At 40.1% G+C, this 13607-nt stretch overlaps 1 protein-coding gene and 1 long non-coding RNA gene across 2 annotated transcripts; both read right to left on the reverse strand.

The window, feature by feature from the left end:
* Window positions 1-1108: 1108 nt before the first annotated feature.
* LOC113122013 (uncharacterized) lies at window positions 1109-1548 on the reverse strand. The gene is made up of 3 exons (XR_003294813.1): window positions 1423-1548; window positions 1251-1314; window positions 1109-1168 (listed from the first exon to the last, which is right to left on the reverse strand). It is a non-coding gene; the product is annotated as an uncharacterized LOC113122013 (long non-coding RNA).
* A 9948-nt stretch (window positions 1549-11496) lies between these two features.
* On the reverse strand, window positions 11497-12468 carry mc4r (melanocortin 4 receptor). The gene has a single exon (XM_026292865.1). It carries the CDS (start codon window positions 12466-12468, stop codon window positions 11497-11499), a length of 972 nt encoding a protein of 323 aa, XP_026148650.1.
* Between the last annotated feature and the right edge of the window lie 1139 nt (window positions 12469-13607).

Here is a 13607-nt window from a genome sequence, read left to right on the forward strand (position 1 = left end):
AAATAACTCTATCCCCCCACCAAAACCACAACCACCACCATCAGCCGGGTCATGAGTGTCTGCTGTGTGTACAGAGTTCTGCATTGACCCACAGTCACTGTATAACAGGCTTGAAGATAACAAATTCACATCACCTTGAGATGTCCCCGGTGAATAGATGTCTTGCAGTTCATGAGCTTGTGCGGCGTTCAGATTCTCCAGGAACAGTGTCTCTTGAAAGGTCTCAGAAGCAGGCTGTTTGTGTTCATCCACAACGGGTGTTGTTTTAACAAGGCTCTTCTCTGACCCCTGGCTGCTCTGTGTTGAGGAGTATCCCAGTCTTATACCCCTGCAAATCTTCAAATACACACACACACACACATATTTAAAAAACACTGCACAACACATTGTATTTAGATAGTGTAGATTAGTTTAGATTATTTTAGATAGCGTATTTAGATAGTGTTGAAATACATTCTTCATCCTACCTCCATCATCATCGTTATACTGCCCCTGCTGCTCACTGCTGAATATCGCACCGTTCCAGGACAACTCTGGCACCCTCTGCTGGGCACTACTGGATATAGCACCGTTCCAGGACAACTCTGGTACCCTCTGCTGGGCACTACTGGATATAGCACCGTTCCAGGACAACTCTGGCACCCCCTGCTGGGCACTACTGGATATCGCACTGTTCCAGGGCACCTCTGGCTCCCCCTGCTGACCAGGCGGTACAAACGCGCCCTGTCGTGATCTGAAAGTTGCAGCCGGGCCGTATCTTGCCTGAACTCCTCCCACCTGTGCAGATTAGCCCGAAAACGTTAAAAAAAACGTTAGACATCGACTGATCTAATGTTCTTTTTAACTATATTAGCATTTTACCTACCTGCTAACAGTTCTCCATGACTTTTTTTAGACTTTTCTTGGATCGCTCCACCGACGGTATATTCTCTGTGAAAACACGTCATGAGGCGCCATTTTTAAAAGGCCGATCTTGTAATCATAACATCTGGCATCATTCTCTTGTATAACATCACTTACAGCATCTATATTCACCATGAAACGTACCCGTTTTTACAACACACTAGACTCGTGACTACATGAAAAACATTTACAAATGATATCTCACCTTTATTAACGTAATCGCACGCAGGTTCGTTTATCAAGTCCGACGCTGCATTTTCATCACCTGGTGAAACACGTATTTCGTTTTTTCATTATCACTACATGTATTAAGAACATTGGTAATGAACGAAAAGAAATATACGCACCATGATTAGATAACGACTTGCTCTCGTTCAGGCCCACGGCTCCGCTCTCCTGCCGGGGGTCACGCTTTTTCCAATTATGCCAATAATAATAATAATAATATTCGTTCAATAAAAAGATACCACTGTCTCTCTATAATGTTAATGCTAAAAATGGTATATAGAGAAGCCTTACCTGTGTGAAAGATTAACTTGATTCTCCTCTGTTTTACCCGGTTCAGTCTAGCTCGGTCGATCTGGACAGCTCAGCGAACTGGGTGCTAATAGACCGCTAGCCTCTACCTCTATACCTCAGTACACTCGTGCGTGCTTACGTATTAACAGCCTACGTCACCACGCTCTGTGACGCGGGCTAAAATGGCGGACGAGTTGCCAAAAAACATTGCCGTCTACGATATTTTAAACGTGCACCGACAGACATTGACAAATATCAACCCGCAAAAATACTCTGGTTAAAATGGTCTTATTCACGCATTTGAAACACCCGCTCATTTTAAAAAGGAGTAGCAGAAATTATTTTAATGGTTTATAATTCCAGTGGTAAAGGTCACTCCCCTCTTGGCCTACACGTCACGAAACAAACCATAATTTTATCTTGACACACATACAAAACGAATTTCTTATCTTTAAAAACAGCCCTTACTGTTGGTGAATCGTAACAGGCAACTTATCTTTAAAAACAGCCCTTACTGTTGCTGAGTCGTTATTGGAAAACGCCCTTCACTTCACCCTAACCAACTTTATTTTTAAAACAAACCATATTTTAGGCACCGCCCACTTTTATTATTAATTTCATATCTGATTATTGTTGTTATCCGTAAAACAAACCATATAATTACTGAGCATTCATCTCAAAGAAATAAAAAAGAAATGGTTCCTTAGAAAAAACTATTTGTTGGGGTTTAATCAGTACAGTCTCCCTTCTGACCTGAAACATTTAGTAGGCCACCACAGTGTTACCCCATACACTGGAGTTTGCTGCAGTACTACTAACAATGTCTTAAAGAAATTGTATTTGTACATTGGTAAATGTTTCATTAGTTACATTTTACATTAGATTACATTAGATCAGATTATTAATCTATCAGCAGGGAAATTCAGGTACCACAAAAATCACAATAAAAATAGCAAAGCATAATGACACATTAAAATAACAAAACCATCAATAATAATAATAATAACAATAATAATAATGATAGTAAATATGTACATACACATGAAAATGAATAGTAAGGTGAGTCAGTAAGATGTCAATGTCAGATGGTATGAGTCTGTATTACATAAAAAACCTAAATGCACAATGACAATTTCAGTGACAGCTGTGGATTGTGATGGACCTGTGATAGAGCGCCTTCATACACGTGTAAACCACCGTTCCCAAATTAGAAAATGTAGTATAAGGCTACTTTTCTAGTAGAAATTTTTATGGAAGAGTCTAAAAAAATGTTTTTCTCAACAAAATCATAGAGACACACCACTGGGAAAACATAGTGGTGATTTTTGTTAAATTAGATGTGATCATGCAACATCATCCCACAGCCACCACCACACAGGACCAACTCAGGCCAGCCAAAATATGAGAGCCCACCAAAGAGAGAGAGCATTTAACTCAGGCAACAGAGGTTTCTTTTCTGGGCCCACAGCTCCAGAGGGGTCCCAATAGTCTGAAGCAGCTATATTCACCACAAAATCAAAATTTAAAGAAAAAGTGAAAAGCAAGTTAGCTGCTGTGGAACAATCTTTACCTCAGACTTAAAGCAAGCAAAGTTGGAATAAATCTAAGTTACAATAGGAGTTGGTTCCAGAAGTGAGCAGAGTACAGTAATTGCTAAAATTCATTTTACAGTGTTTAGTTTAAGCTCTGGGCGCAACCAGCTGCCCAGTCTCTGCAGGTCTATGATACCTGCCAGGAGTGAACTCAGTAAACATTTCTGTGATGTATTTTGGCTCAGTGCATTAAAGAAACTTGTAGACAACATATGGAGCCTTAAATTGAGTGTGAGTGCCTGTTTTTATAAATCAGGCCTGCAACAGACTGGCAATCTGGTGTACCCAGCTCCTGCCTAATGTCAGTTGTGATTGGTTATAGATGAAAATGCTTACAAGTCTTTCAATGAATAATTACTACCATGATTAAAATGTTTCAGCTGACAACAATTCACTTATCACATACTGATGCAGTGAGTAGCTTCTCATTTCTTAAACAGGAGACAAATCTAGTGATCATGGAAAATATGTTTTTTTGTTTCAGAAGAGTCAAATTATCATCAGCACAGTGGCTTCATGGGTAACACTGTTGGCTCACAGCAAGAAGGTTCCTGTTTTAAAACCCAGCAAGGCCTATCTGTGTGGATTTTGCATGTTCTCAACATGCTTGTGTGGGTTAACATTTTACTGATACTTGTCAAAGAGATATTTGATATGGTGAGAGGAGATGAGATGAAATGAGATAAGAGAAACTTTCTTAATCCCTGGAAGGAAATTAATGTAGTCTTGTAGTGAAAGTAATAAGTACTAAGTAGTAAAAGCAGTCAGTAAAAGTCAGATAAAATTGAGTAGTCATCTGCCATTGGCTAAAGTGTTGTAGAGCCTGGTGGCAGTGGGGATGAAGGATCTCCTGTATGGTTCAGTCCTGCAGCTGCTTCTCTGGTCTATCAGGAAGCAGCTGTCCATCAAAAAAATTCTGCTGTTACCCAGACCTGACATGACAACTACCCTAAACACACAGCCAAGACAACACAGGAGTGACTTAGGGACAACTCTATGAATCTCCTACAGTGGCCCAGCCACAACTTTGACTAGAAGCCTGTTGAACATCTCTGGAGAGCCCTAAAAATGGCTGTCCACCAACGGTACCCATCCAACCTGACTAAGTTTGATAGGATTTGAAAAAAAGAATGGCAGAAAATGCCCCAATCCAGGTGTCCAAAGCTTGTTGCATTATACCCAAAAACAGCCAAGGCTGTAATTGCTGCCAAAAATGCTTCAACTAAGTATTGAGTGAAGGGTCTGAATACTTTCTGAATGTGATATTTCAGTTTTTTCTTTTAATACATTTGCAAACATTCCTAAAATTCTGTTTTCAACAATCATAGTATCTTGCTGCAACATAACAAAACTGAAAAAAGTGAAGGGGGTCTGAATACTTTCTGAATGCACTGTATGTACCTTGCTCAACAACACTTTACGATATGATTGGGAAAAGCTGAGAATTGAAACCATTATGTGCTGGAGCAATCACCGGTTGCTGAGCCCATTAACTGCACACAGATCTCTTGAGATCTTTTATGTGCTCTTTTCAGAAACTATCAAAATTAAATGTTCGGGAAGATTAAAAACTGCCTGACTCATTTTACTGACAAGCAATTTTGAAGTCTAAATGTGCACTGCAGGAGGGAGTGGATATTAGCTTTAACCACCATTTGCAAATTGAGTGGCAGTTTATGTCTATGAATCTCAGAAGATGTTCCAGAAATCAACAGACTATTTATGTTGTCTCATAAATAGCACCCTCTTTCTTTCATTTAACAGCTTTTTGGGCAATTGTGAAGTCTACACCGCAAAGCAATAAAAGCTATTAGCTATTATGAATTCAGTCACTAACTTCAAATGTATTCAAATATATTTTTATTAACCTTTTTCTTCTGTCAGTGTGGCAAGTGTCTGCTGCTTCTTCAGTAAAGTTGTATTTTATTTTTACATTTTGAAATAGATATTTACCACTGAGACATCAACAACCATCAGCCTCAAACTCTTGACCAGTGTTTGACTACTAGTACTAGTAAAGTTTTGATGGTCCACATTATAAAAGGGCTATTGTTTGGTATCTACAGCTGTGTAGACAAACACCTCATAAGAAATTACTATTAAAGAACTTACTGTACCATCAGCATATGAGAACTGTTACTGTCACTGTCGACAAACAACCTTTCTCTGTGACAAACTGTTTAGATACATTTACAGCTCATTTACTCTTCTTTCTCTGGGGGATATTTCTCAAATTTATGTCCTTCCTAGACTATATTTACTGAGAGTCTCACCTCGAGCGAAGGGCAGATGTTTTACAGATTTTTGAAAAATGTTTTTGAACATTTTTGTAAGTCAGTCTGTGAAACTCAAAAACTGTGTTATTTACTATAACCAGCCCTTGTTTGCAGTTTTGTGATAGAGTGATAGATAATAAAGCACTGATCATTGTTGATATTTCCTTATCCAACAAGTGTTTATTTCTAACAGGGCTGAGGGAAAATCACATAACACATTTTAACATATACTTCCTTAGGATTGTGAACCCAAAAACAACAACAAAAAAATCTTCCCTATGACCAACCCAGACAGGTTGCTATAATCTCCCTGAGGTGACGCAGATAAAGCTTAATTAATCTAACCAAATAAATTAAGGCAAAATCATGTTTTCTCAGAATCAGAAGCAATTTTACATTTTGTGGAAAAAGCTCATTTGAGTATTAGATGTGACGTATTCTTATGTTTGCACAATAAATGTAAAGCTACATCCAGTAGCTAGTTAGCTTACTGATGGAGTAAAATTGATCATTTGTTTGTGTATTCATCATCATGTTTATTATCATTATTATTATCATCATTATCATTATTATTGCCCTACAGCATCAAAAACAACTATTAGACCTACCTAGTTTCATAGCCTGTGCTATAATAAGTTTGAGATACACGTGAAGAATAACTAATCATAACACTACATAAAAGAGAAAACATCCATCCTTTATCTATACCCACTTATTCCTATTTAGGGTCACAGGGATCTGCTGGAGCCTATCCCAGCTCTCTTTGGGTGAAAGGCAGGGGTCCACCCTGGACAGGTCCCCAGTCCATCACAGGGCCACATAGAGACAAACAACCTCACACACTCACACTCACTCCTATGGGCAATTTAGAGTCACCAATCAACCAGACATACATGTTTTTGGACAGTGAGAGGAAACTGGAGGACCTGGAGAAAACAAAAGCATGGAACATGCAAACTTCACATAGAAAGGCCCCTGCTGGGTTTCAAACCAGGAACCTTCTTGTTGTGTGTTACAGTTATTTGCCATATTGAATGAAGACTTTGCTGTTCATGTGTACCACCCTGGGCACTAACAATGATAATGTTCAGTTGACTGTTGACAGAAATAGGAATGCACAAAACCCATTATATACTGTAATGTATCTACGTACGTACGTATGTATGTATGTTTGGATTTTCGGTAGGTTATAATTTTTTTCATGAATGGTTGTAAGATTTAATGAGTGCTGATAAAGAACTTGTTTATTTCAGAACAGAAACATAAAACCTGACATGATGACATTTCTTTCCTGTGCATGATTTATTATGGTAACTATGCCAACCATTAGTTTCCCACTCTCTCTCTAACACATAGGCATACACTCTAATACATTCTGGAGAATCAACAAATACTGTTACACAATATGAAGTCATGACAAACAATAATAACATAGTATGCTAATATATATTTCTGTGCTAATTTTGTGCTTTGTACAGTCTTCAAATGGCTGAGACTGAGTTCTCGATAATACTAGGAAATATTAATTCCACTATGCTTTCCACATTGAATTAAAAATGATGTTGAAAAACGCCATAACAATGTCACACCGGATCTAGGATTGCCCTGGGGAAAACCCTGCCTCAGCACTAGGGGATTCTCCAAGTATAGAATATTCAGGCCTCCCTTTTAGCACATGACTGAATAGCATTGTGCCCGCCTAGTGAGATGCAAAGATGTGCAGCAGAGGCAAGAGCACCACGGTGCTTTTTCCAGAGGTGAGCCCTCATACTGACCATGTTAGACTCCAAACCTACATAAATTAAAACCTGAATGCTATGTGGAGAGCTCTTTGCCCAAATTAAGGCGACACCCATCAAATGGGACACTAGCTCTGTGATTTTTAATTAAATTTAATTCAATTTTATTTGTATAGCACCAAATCATAATACAATCATGTCAAGGCACTTTACAAAAACAAAAAAGCCCAACAAATTCCTTATGAGCAAGCACATGGCGACAGTGGAGAGGAAAACTCCCTTTAATGGAAGAAAAAACCTCCAGCAGGCTAGACACTGCAGGTTGGTGGGGCCAGTAACTGCACATCAGTGATATACAGCTCCAGGACCAGGGACGCCTGCAGAAGGTACAGAGAGAGTGAGAACAGAGAGAGAGGGAGAGAGCACAAACTAGGGGAGAGAGGGAGCACAAAGTTAGTGACATTCAATGGTGGAATATACATGGGATATACCTGGGAACCACAAGTAGACCGGCCCTCTGAAAGCGAAGTGCTCTATTGGGATAATATGGTATTATGAGCTCTTGGTATGAAGGAGCTTGATTATGAAGGGATTTGTAGGTGAGAAGAAGGATTTTAAAATCTATTATGGATTTTACAGGAAGCCAATGAAGAGAAGCTAATATTGGAGAAATATCAGGACTCTGGCTGCAGCATTCTGGATTAACTCGAGGCTTTTTTATGGAGATACTGGGACATCCAGATAGTAATGAGTTACAGTAATCTAGCCTTGAGGTAACAAATGAATGGACTATTTTTTTGGCATCATTTTGAAACAGGATGTTCCTAATTTTGGCAGTATTGTGCAAGTGAAAGAAGGCAGTTCTAGAGATTTGTTTTATGTGTGAGTTAAAGGACATGTCCTGGTCAAAAATAACTTCAAGGTTTTTCACATTAGTGCTGGAGGCCAGGGCTATGCCATCTAAAGTAGCTATAATTTTAGAAGAGGTATTTCTGAGGTTTTTAGGCCCAAATGCAATGACTTCTGTTTTATCTGAATTTAAAAGTAGAAAGTTACTGGTCATCCAGGCCTTTAGGTCAGTTAGACATGCTTGAAATCTGGTTTGTGTTATCAGGTTTCATAGATCGATACAACTGAGTGTCATCTGCATAGCAGTGGTAATTAATAGAGTGCTTCCTAATGACATAGCCTAAAGGAAGCATGTACAAGGTGAACAGAATCTGTCCTAGCACAGAATCTTGTGGAACTCCATAACTAGGTTATGTGCGTGTGGAAGGTTCATCATGGACATGAACAAAGTGGAATCTGTCTGAGAAATAGGATTGGAACCATTTTAATGCTGTTCCTCTGATACCAGTCACATGCTCCAATCTCTAATAAGATGCTGTGGTTGATGGTGTCAAATGCAGCACTAAGGTCTAGGAGGACAAGTATAGAAATGAGTCCATTATCTGAGGCTAAGAGAAGATCATTTTAACAGTGCTGTTTTTGTACTATGACGTGCTCTAAATCCTGATTGAACATCTTTAAATAGTTCATTTCTGTGTAAGTGGTCTGGTAGCTGCTTAGCAACAGCTTATTCAAGGATTTTAGAAATAAATGGTAGGTTGGATATTGATCTATAATTAGCCAAGACTTCTGGATCAAGACTAGGCTTTTTGAGTAAGGGTTTTAGTACTGCAGTCTTAAAAGCCTGTGGTAAGTAGCCTGATACTAGAGATAGATACTAGTTACTAGCAATAGAAGGTCGTCCATATAAGAAACAGTGCCCTCATTCCCCTTCTCAGGGGTTCCAGAGCCATCTCCATGCTGGCTCTAGTATTAGAGTCTTCCAAGTTATGGGTATGTATGTGGGGAACCTCCTCATGCCAAGACAGGGTTTTCCCCAGGGTGCTAGGAAGCTGGCCAGCCTCTTGGCCCTGGGCCTTTGCTGGGAGGTGGAAGAAGGTGGCTTAGAGGGGCAGGGGTGATGACGGTGCTCCTGCCATCCCACACAGGGAGGGAGGGGTAACTTCATCTCCTCTGTAGTTCACGGCACCTGCTAGCAGGTCCTTCCTTGCCAGCTATAGTAGAGAACAGTCCAGCCAGATGCTTGTGTGAGCCACGGTCTGCCAGAACCACAGCAATAGGGGGCACAAAGAGTCAATATGGCACCTACAGTCTTGTTGGGGAGCTGGCTAACTACTCACCTGCTAACTTTGCTGCTAACACATTCTTGGGAGCGAGAGCTGGAGGAGGCGGTACCTCTGCCCAGCCCTCTGGGCGCACTTTGCCCCAAACAGTGAAGCTAGGCTATAGGAAAGGGACGGTAAGAAAACTCATTACTGGCTTAGAGGGGCAGGGGTGATGACGGTGCTCCCGCCATCCCACACAGGGAGGTTCATTTGGTTGGGTTAAGACCAGGACCTTCAGCTTTGTGGGTTCACTAGCCGCAGAGGGGAGACACCTGGGGATGGCAGGAGAGTAAGGTCAGACCAATACACGTTGCTGGACATGATGCGCGCTGTACTGGCAAAATTGGTATCCATAAAGGTTCGGGTCAGGACAGGCTGAGAAATGGATGACCACCCCACTCTGTGTGTGAGCCTTTACCCATACCCTGCAATGAAGTAGAGGTGGAGGCTGGCATAATGTTAGCTCCCTCACCTAGCAGTTTTCCCTTGAAAGAATGGATTTTTGTTTGCCTGTACTGGAAAATAATATTTTGCTCTTTTACTGTGTACTGAATTATATTAACCATGTTTTTATGTGACCTATGTGACCGTTTGTACTGACAAGCTGTTTATGCAGATTAGCTTTCTTTGTTATTGTGGCTGTATCTATGTTTGTCTGCAAAACAGGAATTGTCTGTAAAACAGGAGTTAACTGCAGAACAGGAATTTACCTGTAAGACAGGAATTACTCCCTACATTCTACACAACATAGAAATAATTACAAAAGTCCATTTGTTCTTGAGTGTGAGGTTGTTTTCACATATAAGTTTGAGGAATTAGTGGTTTTTGTGTGAAAGCGAAAAATCACCAATCCAGTCACTGTGTGAAGGTCAAAGCCTGTACCCCAGAGACACCCATGAGCAGAGCTGATGCTGAAGTGCCATTATGATTTATTGAAGTTACTTGGCTGCAGTGATTCACAGAGGATGCAGTGGTCAAGCAAACACCAACATATCAGTGCACATGAATCAAATTCCAGGTAAAGCTTTCAACAATAAATTTAACTGCTTTTCTTGTGTATTTCATTAGCTTAGCGATTCACAGTAGAATAAAAGGCACACATAAATAAGGCAATATCGAAAATAGCTTTTACCAAGACAGAGACTGACTAAATTAGCTTGTCAAATACTGTCACAGATGCAGTTGCTCTGTACATTAGTGCAGCATTATTAGGGCAAGGTTAAAAAAATCAACAACACAGCACATAAACAAAAATATATTCAGTAAAATCTGTCCTGTTGCATAAACATAATGGAAAATAGACCTATTTACAGCAATATCTACACACTGAGAGTTCAGTATAAACATTTGGCATGCCTGTTCCCATGCCATGTCCAAATTACCTCACTTATATCTGACTTAATATAATTATTTACCCTCACCATTATTTAGGCTACCCTGTGTATTTCTCCTTGTAACACACAAAAATTGTATCATACAATATTTTTTAAAGAGTTAATAGTAAGTAAATAATCAGAAAAAAAGCTGTTGTTGTGTTGATCAGTTCAGACAGAAAAAAACAAATCATTAAATATCACACATGTGGCAAGTGTTTCTGCTCTTAATTTGCAATTTTCAGAAAAATCCACTTTGGTCTTAGTGGTCTTGTTTTCTTAGAACAGCTTGGAAAAACACATTACATATTTTCTTTTTTCTTTTTTTTAACAAAACAACCTGTTTGAAATTAGTCATTTCAAATGTGGCTGATTTCTACATTTATAGTCTTTCTTAAAAAAAAGGTAAATACACTTTAGCTGAGCAGAATGTCCCTGGCATCATCTCCATCTGCTTTATCTCGATTGGAACATTATACGCTTGAGAGAAATTGAGGGAGTTGAAACCTTATAAAAAATAAATAGTGCAGTTCACTTGTTTTTCACATTAATTATTATGAACAAATGATAGCTAGATAAATAAGGTTTAACAGAGGCAGACAGAAAAGATTGAGTAAGAAAGTGAAAGATAGCACAGTGTGTTCATGTGTATTACTGTACAATACATTCAGGTCACATTTACTTTAAATCGCACTTCAGCGCTGTTTACTACGAAACAAAACAGCACAACATAGCAGAGCAATACTCTATGTTACAAGGTGTTCGTAAACTCACCTCCTCAGCAACCTGGTTCACAGAACCTGAGGCAAGATGTTTAATAATCTATCATCCACAGTGATTGCAGCTCAAAGCTCTTGTTGGCTGTGTTTTATTTAAATAGCATATTGTGGCTACCAAGGTCAAAGCTCTGCTGACATTTATCAGACAGCTTTTAGACCAAAGTAAATGTTCCCACAGTAGAAAATTTCTTTGAAGGTGTTTCTCATTTCTTGGCTGCGAAAGGCATATATGATGGGGTCAATAATGGAGTTGCACATAATGAGAACAAGGTACATATTGAAGTGGGACATAAAGCAGGTGCAGTAAGGATTCCTGGGGCAGGTGATCATCAGGATGAGATGCAGGAAAAACGGTGCCCAGCACACCACGAATACCCCGATGAGGATGGTTAGGGTAATGGCGGCCTTCATGCTGGCTCGTGGCTGGATGGGTATGTTTCTTGGCATTGCAGCAATTCGCTTCATGTGCAAGCGTGCCAGCAGGAACATGTGGGTATACAGTGACGCCATGAGCACCAGCATGGTGAAGAACATGGTGATGAGGCAAATAAGCACTGTGGTGCTCTCTGAGAAGATGATGAACAGGACTCCAGACACAGAACAGAATGCCCAGATTATGCTGATGACAATCATTGCTCTTCGCAGGGTAACAATATTGTGGTACTGCAGCGCATAGAATATAGTGATGTAGCGGTCAATGGCGATTGCCAGCAAGCTGCAGATAGATGCTAACAGAGAGCTGCAGATCATGGAGTCAAACACGTTGTCCATGCTTTTAATCAGTTTGACAGAAAAGGTCAGGCTGCGTGTATTGATAAGTGCTATGACAATAGTCTCAGAGGCATTGGAGACACTTACAAGCATGTCAGCCACAGCAAGGCTACAAATGAAAAAGTACATAGGGGAGTGAAGGTTCTTGTTTTTCATTATAACAGCAACAACCAGGATGTTCTCCAGCAGGCTGATGATCCCAAGAATGAGGAAAACCTCTGGTGAAATCGGAAGCTGTGAATAACATCCTACAGAGTCCTTTTTGGCTTCTGAGTCCTTGGGAAGTGGCAGAGTGGTGTTGTTGTAGCCTTCACTCACTCTGTGATGTTCTGTGGTGTTCATTATGTCAGTGTTGAAAAATGTTCTGTCTTCTTTGGTTTTCTTGTTTCTTTTTTTGTATCCTTCCGGTGGCTCACTGTTAAAATCTCAGCATGTTCAGCTTTCAGTCATCCTCATTATCTGGAGGAAAACCCTGGTGCCCTTCAAGGAAAATAAAAAAAAAAATCCTGGCTGTGTTCCTTCTTTTCTTCAGACTGACCAACAGAGCCGAAATCTTCAAACTGTTGTTACTCTCAGACAGAGACAATATTACCTTTCTCTTCTTAGTTCTCTACTGTCGAAACACAAGCGTGTAATACAAATAAAGAAGTCTTCTAAAAAGAAGTGAAAAAGACAAGTGAGAGAAGGAGAAAACAGATGCATGCAAGAAGGAGCATGTGTGAGACTGATTAATGGTGAGTGGAAGCATGAGAGGCAGAGAGAACAGAGGGGAGCAGCTTGCTGTGTGAGTGCAGTCAGATAATCACTTTGCAAACTGTCTTCCCTCTCTCACTCGCTGCTATTATACCTGGAGCAGACACACACATCTACACAAAAAACACACACACACCTGTAGTCAGCCATCCTATTGGCTAGTTGATAAGGTGGGAGGAGGAACAAAGTTTTTCCCATTGGATACATTCGACACTCTCTAGATAAAATTTAAACATTCTTCACCAGCTATTCACTAACATTGTTGATTTGCCTTTTCATATTGTGGATTGTTTTGTGCTGCTTAGTATGTTTGCTGAAAGTGACATAATGAAAGCTGCTGCCATGTCATTCTGTGTCAGAGTTTGCCTGCATGTAAACAGAAAAGCAGAATAGCCGATGCGTGATTGCCAAGCTGAAAGGAAGGATTTCAACCTTCAGGAGGGACAAAAATGAGATGGATATATAAATTCAGGATTTTTTGTACTCCTGGACACTTTGGAAAACTGTGCTGGGCAGGTATACAAATCAAGTTACATTTCTACGTATGGGTGTGGCATATGTCACATCAGCTACCTAATCCACCTACACTCCACACTTGCTTGGAACCTCGGCCAAGGAGGTACTAAAAAGTACCTGCTAACAGGTGCCATGCCATCCATCCATCCATCATCTATACCTGCTTATTCCTAACCAGGGTCACAGGGATCTGCTGGAGCCTATCCCAGCTC

The sequence above is a fragment of the Mastacembelus armatus genome, chromosome 20 (genome assembly GCF_900324485.2).
Source record: "Mastacembelus armatus chromosome 20, fMasArm1.2, whole genome shotgun sequence".
Taxonomy (NCBI): Eukaryota; Metazoa; Chordata; class Actinopteri; order Synbranchiformes; family Mastacembelidae; genus Mastacembelus; species Mastacembelus armatus.

What these genes read in the sequence shown, in the direction of transcription:
- mc4r (XM_026292865.1), bottom strand. Translation starts at nt 12,468, where the DNA reads ATGAACACCACAGAACATCACAGAGTGAGTGAAGGCTACAACAACACC.